At 60.4% G+C, this 12319-nt stretch overlaps 1 protein-coding gene across 1 annotated transcript; it reads left to right on the top strand.

The window, feature by feature from the left end:
- The first annotated feature begins 30 nt into the window (after positions 1-30).
- TRAP1 (TNF receptor associated protein 1) lies at positions 31-11759 on the top strand. Its single transcript, XM_063143500.1, has 21 exons — positions 31-193; positions 458-626; positions 1450-1536; positions 1630-1809; positions 1914-2254; positions 2451-2533; positions 3399-3539; positions 4421-4492; positions 4920-5080; positions 5762-5871; positions 6543-6616; positions 7480-7635; positions 7912-8032; positions 8170-8239; positions 8783-8930; positions 9032-9217; positions 9427-9565; positions 9891-9976; positions 10092-10237; positions 10379-10451; positions 11115-11759. Exons 1-21 carry the CDS (start codon positions 31-33, stop codon positions 11214-11216), a joined length of 2808 nt encoding a protein of 935 aa, XP_062999570.1. The 3' UTR covers positions 11217-11759.
- The last annotated feature ends 560 nt before the right edge of the window (positions 11760-12319 follow it).

The following is a 12319-nucleotide window of genomic DNA, read 5'->3' as shown; positions in this document are numbered from 1 at the left end:
CTTTGGGAAACAGGCCTCACGGGGCACGGGATGATGAAGGAGAAGGCAAACACCACCATCAGGCACAGGAAGAGCGAGAGGAAGAAGGCCGCCGTGCGCCACCGTGAGAGCCGGCCGGCCTTTCTCAAGGGCCCCGCTTCCTTCTCAGCGCAGTTCGCTTGGCTCTCGGGCGCGTTGCACTCCTCGTTCTTGAGTGGGTGGATCTCTGCCTCCAAGTCCTTGTTCTCCATCCTGGCTGGTTCTCCTGGAAAGGTTCTTGGACCCGATCCCACCTAAGAAGGGCCCCACTGAATCAGACTGCAGGCCTGTCCAGCCCACGAAGCCAATTCCCACAGTGGTCAAAACCCAGGGCAGAGCCATGCTGCCCCCAGCCCAGGGATGATGATATTATTATTGTTGTTGTTGTTTGCATTTACATACCACCCCATAGCTGAAGCTCTCTGGGTGGTTTATGAAGGTAGCATAAAGCCATTTGAAGCCAGCCCGGCACACAACACCGCTGTGGGGACAAAGCGGCCAAAGCAAACAACACGTGTGCTGTGCGGCTCTGCCGGCAGCCTGCGCATTCCCGGGCCCAATGTGAAGGAAGGGCTGCTTGTTATGGTGAAAGCCCTGGATGGCGGAGGGTGACTGGAAGGGCCGCCTGAGGCCTGAGCCCCAAGACCCTGGGCACTGGCCTCGCTCAGAGACCGGCCATTGAAGCCAACCTGGCCGCCAGGTGCCAAAGGGAGGGGCTGGGGGAATTCCCCACCCACCCCCGCCCCGGACGCAGCCCTGCCCCCCTCCTGAGCCCAACCCACTTTTTATTAGGGACGCAGGACTGGCTTTGTCAGCTGACACGGCTTATTGCCTTGAGTTAAATTCCTTTAGGTTGCTGGTCTGGGTTTGAGTCCTTTTCTGCTGCAAGATCTTTATACTTAAGGTGCACTTTATGTCATTTCCAGGGGCCACCCTCAAAGGCAGCCCCAAAAAGAGAGAGACCGGAACCCAGAGCCTGAAAGGGACCCTCCTCCTCCTCCTCCTCCCCTTGAAAGCCCGCCGGAGCCTCGGCCCCCGCATCCACCCACCCACCCTCCGCGCAGCTCTGTGGGCCCTTGGAGGAAGGGGCCCCGCATCGGGCCTTCCCCGGAGCTCCCCGGACCCCCACCCCAGGGGCCCAAGGGCCGCCCGCCCAGCCCCCTCCAGCCCAGCAGGGCCGGCACTGCGCCGCAGGGGGGTCACCGGCCCACGGGGGCCCACGGGGAGGGGGAGAGGGAGGGGAGGAGGGGGAGCGCATGAAGCCCCCCCTCTCCTTCCATAAGGAGCTCAGGCGCAGACCCCCGGGGGGAGGGGGAGGGGAGGGGAGGGGAGGGCGCCCCTCCCCCGCCCCCTCCCCCTCCCCCGGCGAGCGCTGTCCGTGGTGGCTGCTGCTGCTGCTGCTGCTGCTGCTTCCGCCCTTCTGCCTTCCAGGCTGCGACTCCGGGGCGGGAATCGCCCACGGGCCTCCCCGGGCTACCTGCCTGCCTGCCTGCCCGCCCGCCCGCCCGCCCGGGAAAGGCGCGTCCGAGGGCGATGCGGGGGGGAGAAGGAGAAAGACGCCCCCCGCCCCCCCCACCTGCCCCAGTCTTCCGACACTCTGCACATGCCCAGGGGCACCCGCGCCGCGATCGACGGGGCCGGCTTACCACGCCTCCCTCCTCCGGGCCGCCGCGGTGGCCTCAGGCCTCTCCCAGCCGAGGACCCGGGATTCGCGAGCGGCGGCGGCGGCGGCGGCGGCGGCGGCGGGCGCATGCGCACTCCAGCGCCTCTTCGGCAGCGGCCGACCGGATGGCGAGCGGCCGGGGGCGGGGGCAGCAGGCCACACCCACACCCGCACCCGCGACGTCACCGGAGCGCCCGCCTCGGCTGCGGTGACGCCCCACGTGCGCCGGAAGTGGCGAGGCAGCCGGCCAGCGCGTGGGGATGGCGAGGCCCGAGCTGCTGCTGCCGGTGCTGCTCCGCGGGGAGCGCCGCCGCCGCCTGGGCCTGCTCCCGCTCCTGCTCCGCGCCGGGACCGGGCGGGGAGTGGGGGGCAGGGGAGGCGGGGCTGCCGCCCTCTCCCCCCGCGCTCCGGCCTTCTGCTCCCTCGCCGCCCTGGCGCCGCCAACGCCGCCGCTCCTGCCCCTGCCGAGCTGGGCCTCCGGGCGCCGCTGCAGCACGCGGGCCGCCCCGAGCGGCGGCGAGGAGGACGCGCCGCCGCTGCACAGGCTGCTCAGCCGCCCGGAGAGCGTCCCAGGTGAGCGGGCGGGCGGGCGGGTGCGTGGGCCGGGCCTTCCCTCCCTCCCTCCCTGCCTCTCTGCCTGCCTCCCTCCGCCGGGCAGCGCCCACGTCCCCTCCCCGGGCGTGTGGGCAGGGGCTGAGGGCTTGCGGGGCGCGCTGGCGAAAGACCACCGACCCCCGACCCTCACGTCCCCCTTCTTTTGCCCTTGCAGGTTCCGCCTCCACGCACGAGTTCCAGGCCGAGACTCGGAAGCTGCTGGACATCGTGGCCCGATCCCTCTACTCGGAGAAGGAGGTAGGCCGGAGCTGTGCCCCGGTTAGGTCTGACCCGGGGGTTCCCCTGAGGCTGGGCCCCCAAGGGCTCTGCTGCCGCCCGTGGGTGGGTGGCCACCTTGATGAATAACTCCCTGCATTTGCAGTCCACCTTTCCCTTCCAAGGGCCCCAAGGCAGCGGCGGCGGCCGCAGGTGGGTCTCCGTCTCCTCCTCCTCCTCCTCGCTTTTGGGGTAGCTTAGGCTGAGGGCCAGCGACTGGCCCAAAGGCTCTGCTGTGTTTCCCCGTTTTGCTTTTGCTGCACACAAAAGTGAAACGTAAGCCAGCTTGCAACAGCAACTGTTTGTGTTTTGAGGATGTGGTGTATTGCTGATGGTGGGTGTTGCTATCAACTATGAAGCGCCTAGAAAACGAGGGATTCTTCAACACCACAATCAAGATTAGGCAGCAAATGACCAAAAACAAAACTTAAAAGCGAGAAAAAGGCATAAAACATTTAGGCTAGTTGATAAAGCGACATCGTAAGGTGTGCTTTGAAAAAGATGGAGAGTCAATTGAACAAATGTTGTGCGGCTAAGAGATCCAAGGAGGAATTGCACCAAGATGTGTGATGGAGGAAAACGACAAGATTTAAGCAATAGGGAATCAGGGTAATACAATGCAGCGAGATCTGAAGGAGAGAATAAGCAGGAGATAAAGAACAAACACACCTGGAATTGAAATAGAAAAGGAAAAGGAGAAATCAAAAGCAGAGAAAAGTGGTTAGACTTGTAGGTGGCAGAATACAAAAAACAAGAGTCCTGCAAGTTGGAGCTAGGGAAGGGCCTACTGAAGGAGCTGATCAGTAATCCCACCCTTTGGAGAAGTTGCCATGTCCTCTTCCTGCAGGTATTTATCCGGGAGCTGATCTCCAATGGCAGCGATGCGCTGGAAAAACTGCGCCATAAAATGTTGTCCGAAGGGAAGGATCTGCCAGAACTGGAGATTCATCTTGAGACAGACTCCAAGGAGAGAACTCTCACCATCCAGGTATTGTGGCAGGAAGGCAGGTCCTGTAGGGCTCTGGGGCCTCCTTCCGCCAGGCTTCCCTTGCTTGAAAGACCTGGCCCTTTCCTTCCTGCTCCTCAGCTACGCTCGCCAAGACCTCTGGGCCAGAAAGGGTTTTTCTCCTGCCTCTGTGGAGCATCTCCTTGCCTTGAAGCTCGGGCCATCGTGCAGCATTGTCTCAGCTATCAGGGAGACATTGTTAGGGTCCAGCTTCCCTCAGCTCCTGGGCGTTCTGGGGTGATGTGCGTCATTCAGAAGCCCTCCATGATGCCCGGGGCTTGGCTTTAAACTTGGATGGCTCTAAGAGGGGATTCGAGAAATTCAGGGGAGGAGAAGGCTGTCAGTGGCTACCAGCCAGCACGGCTCTGGATTCCCTTCCAGTCCCAGGGGGAGGCGGGGGGGGGGGACACAAGCGGTTGGGCGCTCTTTGGGGCAGCTCTGGGCTCCTCTGGCTTTTTAGCGTTTCTACCAGATGCGCTTCATGGCAGAGCGGGGGTGGGGGTCTGACCCTGGCCTTCCCCCTGTCTGTTCCCTCAGCACTGTCCCACACGCACCAGCCTCCGGGTGCAAAGTCGTCATCACCGTGGGACCTTCCACAAACAAACTTCTAGCTGTCGCTACGGCTTGGCTGCGTCCCTGAATGTGGAAATGTCGAGGGAATGCCTGAGAAGGCGCACCTCTCTTTCCACCTCTCGCCCACCCCGAAATGGCGCGTCTCTTCCCGTGTCACGGACATGATGCCGCTTCATGTGGTTTTAATTTTTGTGAACCGCCCAGAGAGCTTCGGCTATTGGGCGGTATAAAAATGTAATAAATAAATAAAAATAAATAAATAAATTCATTTGCCTTTCTGTTCCTTGCAGGACACGGGCGTTGGGATGACCCAGGAGGAGCTTCTGTCTAATCTTGGCACTATCGCTCGATCCGGCTCCAAGGTAAGCCAGAGGGGTGGGGTGGGGTGGTGGATGGCCATTGGGCGGAGGGGCCTTTGCTCCTGCTGCTGCCTTTACCTCGAAGGTGAGTCCCTGCTTTCGGGTGCAGCTACCGGCTTCTGGTGCTTTCTCGGGCCACCTTGCTTCTGTTTTTAGTCTTGTGGTTTGTGTGTTTCTTAAAACATGTGTGGCGTTCTTTAAATGGAACTTTGTAAGCCGCCTTGGGAGGGCTTTGTCCTGGGAGTTGGCATCTGAAGACTCCAAGTGAAAATGCCTTTGGGGAAGGCGCCCTTTGTGGCCCGCCGGGCCCTCTCCCTCGCTGGGGTTCAGCTTATCGGGACCTGGGTGAGCTGTCTGGCTGAGGCAAGCACAGCACTCCCGGCGCTTGGGTGGGCGGCCTGACCGCAAGTGCGCATCCTTGTGTCCTCAGGCCTTTCTGGATATGCTGCAGAACCAGACCGAGGCCAGCAGTAAGATCATCGGCCAGTTTGGAGTGGGTTTCTATTCATCCTTCATGGTGGCTGATCGGGTGGAAGTTTTCTCGCAGTCCGCAGCGTCCGGGAGCCCCGGCTACTGCTGGCGCTCAGACGGGTAAGAGAGGCGGCGTGGGTGTGCGCGCGCGCGCGCGCGTGCCAGTGCAGTGGGGAGGAGCAAGGGCCAGGGGTGCTTACGGGGATCCTCCTTACCCGAGACGTGGTGGAGGGGCCCTGTTGCTGCTGCTGCGTCAAAGCTCAGGGGCCTCCAGTGCCTCCTGTCTGCTGGGGCTTCAGCTGCTTGGATTCGTCACTTAGAATGTGAGCATGGGTAGAGTGCAGTGCCTGCACTACTGCCAGGCTGGCCTGCAGTTACATGGAAGCGACGGCTTCTTCTCTGGAAGCTGCCTCTGAGCCTCTTGCTGAATTCGGTTTCGAAGTCACGGGGAAACGTGACTAGAGCGTTACTTCCTGACATGGAGCGCTGGTCCTGCCTCGGCACGAGGGGCTGGCCACAGTGCATCACCCTGTGCCATGGGCTGGTCACAGGCCTCTGTCCGGCTGCTGACGAGCCCGTTTGGGAGCCCCTGGGACACGTGGGCCAGGGACGGTGCCGAATAATCGGATGATCCTGCAACTCTTAACCTTTGCACGTGGAGGTTCTACTTGCTGTGGCTGTTTTGCACTTCCAGGGGAGGGGTTGGGGGGAAGCTGGAGCTGTTGCCAGCAGGTGGGTGTGCAGGTCATCGCTGGGGCTCCTCTTGTTCCTGTGACAAACGTTTCTGACCCTCCTTCCCAGTTCAGGGACATTTGAGATCTCAGAAGCTTCCGGAGTTCGAGCTGGGACCAAAATAGTCCTCCATCTCAAGGAGGACTGCAAAGAGTTTGCCAGTGAAGAGCGAGTCAAAGGTGAGCAAGCAGGGCTGGGCGGCTCACCTGTTGCCCTCTCCCTATGCCTGGGTGGGTGTGTGGGCACTCCCTGAGTTCCCTTGGATTCCCAGGGTGCTTCTGTAGCCCCCAGAGTTCGGCTCGTGGGGAGGATGGGCCGTGGCATGGTGGCAGCGGGCCACCACCTGCTTCACCTGCAGCAGAAGGCCCCCTAGTTGATTCCCTGCCATCTCTGGTCAAAGGCTCAGGCCAGACTTCCCTGCCTGGGACCTTGGAGAGAGCGCCCTGTCCAATCAGAAGGAAGTTCACGGGGAGGGGAGGGGGTGGAGCCTCTTCATTCCATGGGCTGAATTCCGCCTTGGAGAAGCTCTCAGGGCTGCTTTCCGGCAGTGGGAGGAGCCAGAGGCAAATGGGCGGGGCCAAAAGTACAGAAAGTACCAGCATGTTGTAGCTTTAAAGCTCTTACACCAGCTGCTTTAGGAGACACGTTTAGTTAGTTAAACTTTTTAGAACGGGGGAAACTGTGCCAACGCTGAGAAACCACCCAGTGATCCTTTGCGGGGGAGGAGGTTGGGGCCATTTGGAGGACCGGGGGGGGGGGCAAGATTTAGCCCCCCCCCCCGCTCGAGGCTCTCCGCCTTGGGGTAGGAAAGACTCGCGGCGGTGCTCAGTGCCTCCTTTTCCTCCGTTAGAGGTCATCACAAAATACAGCAACTTCATCAGCTTTCCCCTCTACCTAAATGGGCAGCGTGTCAACACCTTGCAGGTAAGACGTGTGCTGGCAACGGGCCGAGCCCTGACGTGGGCGACAGGGCAGCCCTCGTGCGTGCAGAGGCCCTGCGGCCCTCCTCCTCCTCCAGCGTCCTCGGGTAGTGCCGGTGCCAATCTCGCCCCGAGCAGCACCTCATTCTTCCTCCGGGACCCCCCTCTCCCCTCTCCCATGCAATATGGGGGCGTGTTGGTTGTGGCTTCCCATCTGAGGAAAGGGGGCAGAGAACCCCTCTTACCTGTGAGCTGCCGTTGGCAGTTCTCCCAGTTTGCATCTGGGACAGTGATTTGCACAAGGCTGACTCCCCCCCCGCCCACTCAAGATTTGGTTCCCGCACCTAAAACCATGCTCTGGGGTTGATTCTTCTTCTCCTCCCTTTGCCCCAAGATTACTACTACTACTACTACTACCACCGTATTTCTTCGATTCTAAGACGCCATCGATTATAAGACACACACTAATTTCAGTACCACCAACAGAAAAAAAAGCTTTGCTTCTAAGAAATAATAAACGCACCCGCGATTCTAAGATGCACCCCGTTTTTAGAGATGTTTATATGGGGAAAAAAGTGCGTCTTAGAATTGAAGAAATACAGTACTAATATTTCTTACCTGCCTCTCTGTTTTGATCGAGGTGGGGAACAGCAGTAAGTATAAAATACCGATTGAAAACGTAGTATCCATTGCTCAAACATCCTAAAAAGCATCCTAAAAGCCTGGTCTTCTTACAGTCCAAAGGCTCTGAGAGGTGCAGCCGCAGGGTGGCCGTGGGGGCGGTGGCTCGGCTGCCGTGAGACGCCCTCGGGGTCCTCCTTGCCCTGCCCGGGTCCTCAGCCGTGCCCGGCCCTTCTCTCTGCTCAGGCGCTGTGGGTGATGGAGCCCAAGGAGATTGGGGACTGGCAGCACAAGGAGTTCTACCGCTTCATCGCCCAGGCGTACGACGAGCCTCGCTACGTCCTCCACTACAAGACAGACGCGCCCCTTAACATCCGCAGCATCTTCTACGTGCCGGAGACGGTGAGCGCCAAGGGCGGCTGGGCAGCGGGTTGGAGTCGTCTCCTTTGAGTGGTCTGGCATCTCAGACCGCAGGGGCACGGGGGACACGCTGATGCTTTAGGGTGGATTCCTGCATGGAGCAGAGGGGGTTGGACTCGATGGCCTTGTAGGCCCCTTCCAACTCTGCGATTCTATGATTCTGTGAAGCAGCAAGCCCACCCCGGGAGGCTGGGTCCCTTCACCCACACTCTCTGCCGCCATCTCAGATTCCTCCTGCTTTCTCTCCTGTACCTCCAGAAGCCTTCCACGTTTGATGTCAGCCGTGAGCTGGGCTCCAGCGTTGCCCTCTACAGCCGCAAGGTCCTGATCCTGACCAAAGCCACGGAGATCTTGCCCAAATGGCTGCGCTTCCTGAAAGGTAGCCAGGCGGGAGAGCGCCTGGGGCAGGAGGCGCCTGGGGCAGGAGGCGCCTGGGGCAGGAGGCGCCTGGGGCAGGAGGCGCCTGGGGCGGGTAGCATCACAGCTGCCTTCCCTGATGCCTCCCTTTCCTTGCAGGGGTTGTGGACAGTGAGGACATCCCCTTGAACCTCAGCCGGGAGCTGCTTCAGGAGAGCACCCTGATCAGGTGAGCAAGCAGCCCGGCCCCCCTGCACCTTGGGGGCCGCGGTCAGCTGTGGCTTCCCTTGTAGTCGGAGCCTCAGTTGGGACGTAGCCTGCTCACTGAGCTGGCAGCCTGTAGGAGGCGCTGTCTCCAGAGTCTGCTAGCCCAGGCGGGCCTCTTCTGGCGGGCATTTGTGGTCGCAGGCAGAGAGGGGGCCTGTTGTGCACCCCCCCACACTACCTGACCCTTTCAATGTGGGGATGGCACCCCAGCGCACCATGAGGGCTGTGCACATGGGGGGGGGAATGCGCTCTTGGCACGTCTAGTGGGGGGGTGCTGTGGTTCTTGCTTAGCTTTGACTGCTCACATTGAAGCCAGGGCATGTTTTTGGTGAAGGGGTTGAGGGGGAGTCAATGCCCCCCCTCCCCCAATCCGCCCCCCCCTCCCAACGTTGGCGTTTCAGCGGCTCCTGTGCTCTTTCGCCCTGCCTGTGCGCGCCGCCATCCGTGGCCCGTGCTGCACCCCTGGCACGGCTCTCACCCTCTGGGTGTGGCTCCTCTCTTGCAGGAAGCTCCGGGATGTCTTGCAGCAGAGGCTGGTTAAGTTCTTCGTCGACCAAAGTAAGAAGGACCCCAAGAAATACGCCAAGTTCTTTGAGGACTACGGGCTCTTCATGCGTGAGGGGATCGTGACGATCGCCGAGCAGGAGATCAAGGTGCGCGTGGCTGGTGGCCGTGGGGGCGGATGGCCTTGCCACGTTTGGGGCGTGCGTGCGTGGCTCCTTCCCTTTGTGGCTGACGGGACCTCCCTTCCCAGGAGGAGATTGCCAAGCTGCTGCGCTACGAGTCTTCCGCGCTGCCAGCCGGCCAGCTGACCAGCCTCCCGGACTATGCCGGCCGCATGCCAGCCGGCAGCAGGAACATCTATTACTTGTGTGCCCCTAACCGGCACCTGGCTGAGCACTCGCCGTACTACGAAGCCATGAAGAAGAAGGACGCCGAGGTGAGCGAGGGAGGCGACGTGGTTCTGGGGGTGGGTTGCAGCAGCGGCTGGGACTGCCTTTGGCACAAGCCCTGGGAAGCGCTGCCTTTGAGCGACACGGCCTGCGGAGATGGAAAGGCCTCGTAACGCGCTGCGGGTGACTGAGAGCGAGCGAGAGGGGTGTGTGGGCCCTCTGCTGCATTGGTCTTGGGTCCCCTTCTCCCCACTAGGTGCTGTTCTGCTATGAGCAGTTTGACGAACTGACCCTCCTGCACCTCCGGGAGTTTGACAAGAAGAAGCTGATGTCCGTGGAGACAGACATTGTCGTTGACCACTACAAAGAGGAGAAGTTTGAGGAGAGCCGCCCAGGTAGGCAGACGCCTGAGGAGGAAGGAGGGCAGCCCGGAAATGGCTGAGCTGCCGTTGGCCAGAACCTGCTGCCCGGGGCTCTGGGGCGGGGAACGGGCATCGGTGCCAGCAGGAAGGCAGCAAGATGAGGGGAGCAGGTGGGTTGTGAGCCTGGAGGAAGTGGCCACGATCCCTGTGGGGCAGCAGCTGCAGAAGGGGCTTGGCTGTTCCCGGTGTGTGTGTGGTGGGGGGGACAGGCCTCTTAGCGAGCCCACGGTGGCTTTGGGGCAGGAGGGCTCTGGATTTCTCCCGGCACCCTGATGATGGCGTCGTGCTCCCCCTGCAGCAGAAGAGTGCCTGAGTTCTCCAGATGCAGAGGACCTCCTGGCCTGGATGAGGAACGCTCTTGGCTCTCGCGTGGCTACGATCAAGGTAGCGGGGGTGTGTGGAGGTGCCTGGCCTCGCTGGGCCAGCGTGCGGCCTGTGGGGGCTAGCCCTGTCGGGTGCTGCGGGGGCCTTGGCCTCACTTACGGCTGCTGCCCTGCAGGTGACCCCACGGCTGGACACGCATCCCGCCATGATCACAGTGCTGGAGATGGGTGCCGCTCGCCACTTCCTGCGCATGCAGCAGCTGGCCAAGACCAGTGAGGAGCGGGCCCAGATGCTGCAACCCACGCTGGAGATAAATACAGGGTATGAGGAGTTGGTAGGCCGGGCTGGGCCTGGGGGCTGAGCCATGGCGCCCGGGAGGCCGAGGGCAGAGGGGCTGCCAGGGAGCCACGCCCTCGGTCCCCTGCTAGCCTGCAGCTCTCTCGCTGCCTCTCCCCCCTGCAGGCACGCGCTGATCAAGAAACTCAGCCAGCTGCGCTTGAGCCAGCCGGACTTGGCCCAAATGCTGCTTGACCAGGTGAGTTGTAGCGGCTGCCTTCTCGGCGTGAAGGAAGCGCTGACAGAGTCACAGCTCTGAACCACCTCAGCCTCCGCTACTGCTGCTTGCGGAGCGGGGGTTCAGGTAGCCGTTATTGCCACCACGTGGATTTATTTATGTCCTTGGGCTCCTACTGTGGTAAGAGCCCTCAAATTGAGCTCTCTCTGTCTCGGATTGTGTCTAGCCGCTGGAACCAAATAACAAATAGACACGGGGTAAGATCAAAGCCTTGGCTTTATTTCCGCAGCGAAAAGACTGCCTGCTTCAAATTTAGGAGCAGCAGCAGCCCCGAATGCTTCTCACCCAGGACTTTTATACTGTATGGCAAACAAGTTACATCATATTTGGTCATACAGTGTCATGCTTGGGTATATTTCCACAAGAAGCCCATAGACTAACATTGCAGCCACTGCCCTTGGCAGAAACCCATTGTGTATTGTCTGTTGACTGAGCAAGCCGGGTCTTTCCAGATAACGCGCTTACCTTTTGACCCCCACTGTGTATGTGGTCTCTTCGCTTAGGCTGCATGTTTGCCTCACTGTTTGTCTTCTGATAGAGAACAGTTAACTATTCGTTAACTATTATTTATATCACTACCCCCACACCAGCCGCTTCTTTGAGCTGTTCCTTCTTTGTCTGCAGATCTACGACAACGCCATGATAGCGGCAGGACTGAACGACGACCCCAGGCCAATGGTGAACCGGCTGAATGAGCTCCTCGCCAAAGCCCTGGAGAAGCATTGAGGGCCACGTCCTGAGCATGGCGCCGACACTGTCTGAGTGCGACGTTTCCGCACTGCTTGCCGGGACGCTGTTTTTCTCCAGAGAGGGGATTTGGCCTATGTGGCTGTCTTGACTTTTCCAGTGCATTTGTGGAAGCGGCTTGGTGGCTCAGTCAGCAAGCGGCCCTAAGTCTGGCTTTTACCCTGCTGAAAACAGCAAACAGATGTGCTACGTGGAAATGTCTTTCATTTCATTTTAAAATGTGCACTTTTGGATTGCTCTGGGGGTCCCTGCGGTGCCGGTGATTGGCTGCCAGGGTTTCCCTGAACTTCTGTGTCCGAATTCTAGCGGCCCTTGAGGGCTGGCAGTTACTCTTCCTTTGTCTTGAATAAAGTCTCTTTTCAGTTCTAAGACGTTCGTACTGCCCCCCCCCCCCCCGGCGTGTTTTGAGTTTGCCTGGTTCATGGATGGGGTGGGGAGGTGGACCTCCAGGCTGCTCCAGTCTTTGGGGGACCCACTGGAAAGTGAGTCTCCTTGAAATCCATGGGACTTAACTTCTAAAAAATACAGTTTTTATTTATGGATTAGATGTTTCTTATCCTAATAAAGCTTGTCTTGAAATATTAACAATAAATTCATTATGTATGCGACTGCGTTGCCTGTCTTTTATTACACAAGGTTTTGGGTTGCCTGGTGGCTTAGGGTTTGGGTGTCCGAAAGCAGCCCTCAAATGCACGGGGTCTTGTTAGGACCGGCCCCTCATGCCTCGGCCGTGGAGGGTGGCGTTGGGCTGGCGGGCGCCTCGTTTTGGAAAGCCAGCCGGGAAGGGCGGAGGTGGAGCCTTGCTCCCTGGGAGCTGCCAGCGAGGCACCGGCCCAGAGCGCCAGAGGCCTGGCCCTGCTCCCTCCTCACAGGTAGAGGTGCCACGTGGCAGCCCGTGGGGCCTTCACTGACCCAGCTGCTGGCCACCAGGAGGGACAGGCCCCGGTGGGGGTGACGGGCAGCCCTCCCAGGCCAGGGCCTCTAGGTGGCCAGAGGGGCGGGCCTGGCCGGTGGGAGCTGCCTCAGGCCAGGTCAGGCCCCTCCCCTCGGCCTGGCCGCCCCGCCCTCCAGGGCCAGCCTGC

Source organism: Elgaria multicarinata, chromosome 17 (assembly GCF_023053635.1).
Source record: "Elgaria multicarinata webbii isolate HBS135686 ecotype San Diego chromosome 17, rElgMul1.1.pri, whole genome shotgun sequence".
Lineage (NCBI taxonomy): Eukaryota > Metazoa > Chordata > Lepidosauria > Squamata > Anguidae > Elgaria > Elgaria multicarinata.
The sequence above is the reverse complement of the archived record's forward strand: the minus strand, read 5'-3'. Positions and strand labels throughout refer to the sequence as shown.

Coding starts and splice junctions, on each gene's coding strand:
- TRAP1 (XM_063143500.1), top strand. CDS start 31: ATGATGAAGGAGAAGGCAAACACCACCATCAGGCACAGGAAGAGCGAG. Junction 4,493..4,919: donor TCGCTCGATCCGGCTCCAAG/GTAAGCCAGAGG, acceptor TTGTGTCCTCAG/GCCTTTCTGGATATGCTGCA. Junction 6,617..7,479: donor AGCGTGTCAACACCTTGCAG/GTAAGACGTGTG, acceptor CTCTCTGCTCAG/GCGCTGTGGGTGATGGAGCC.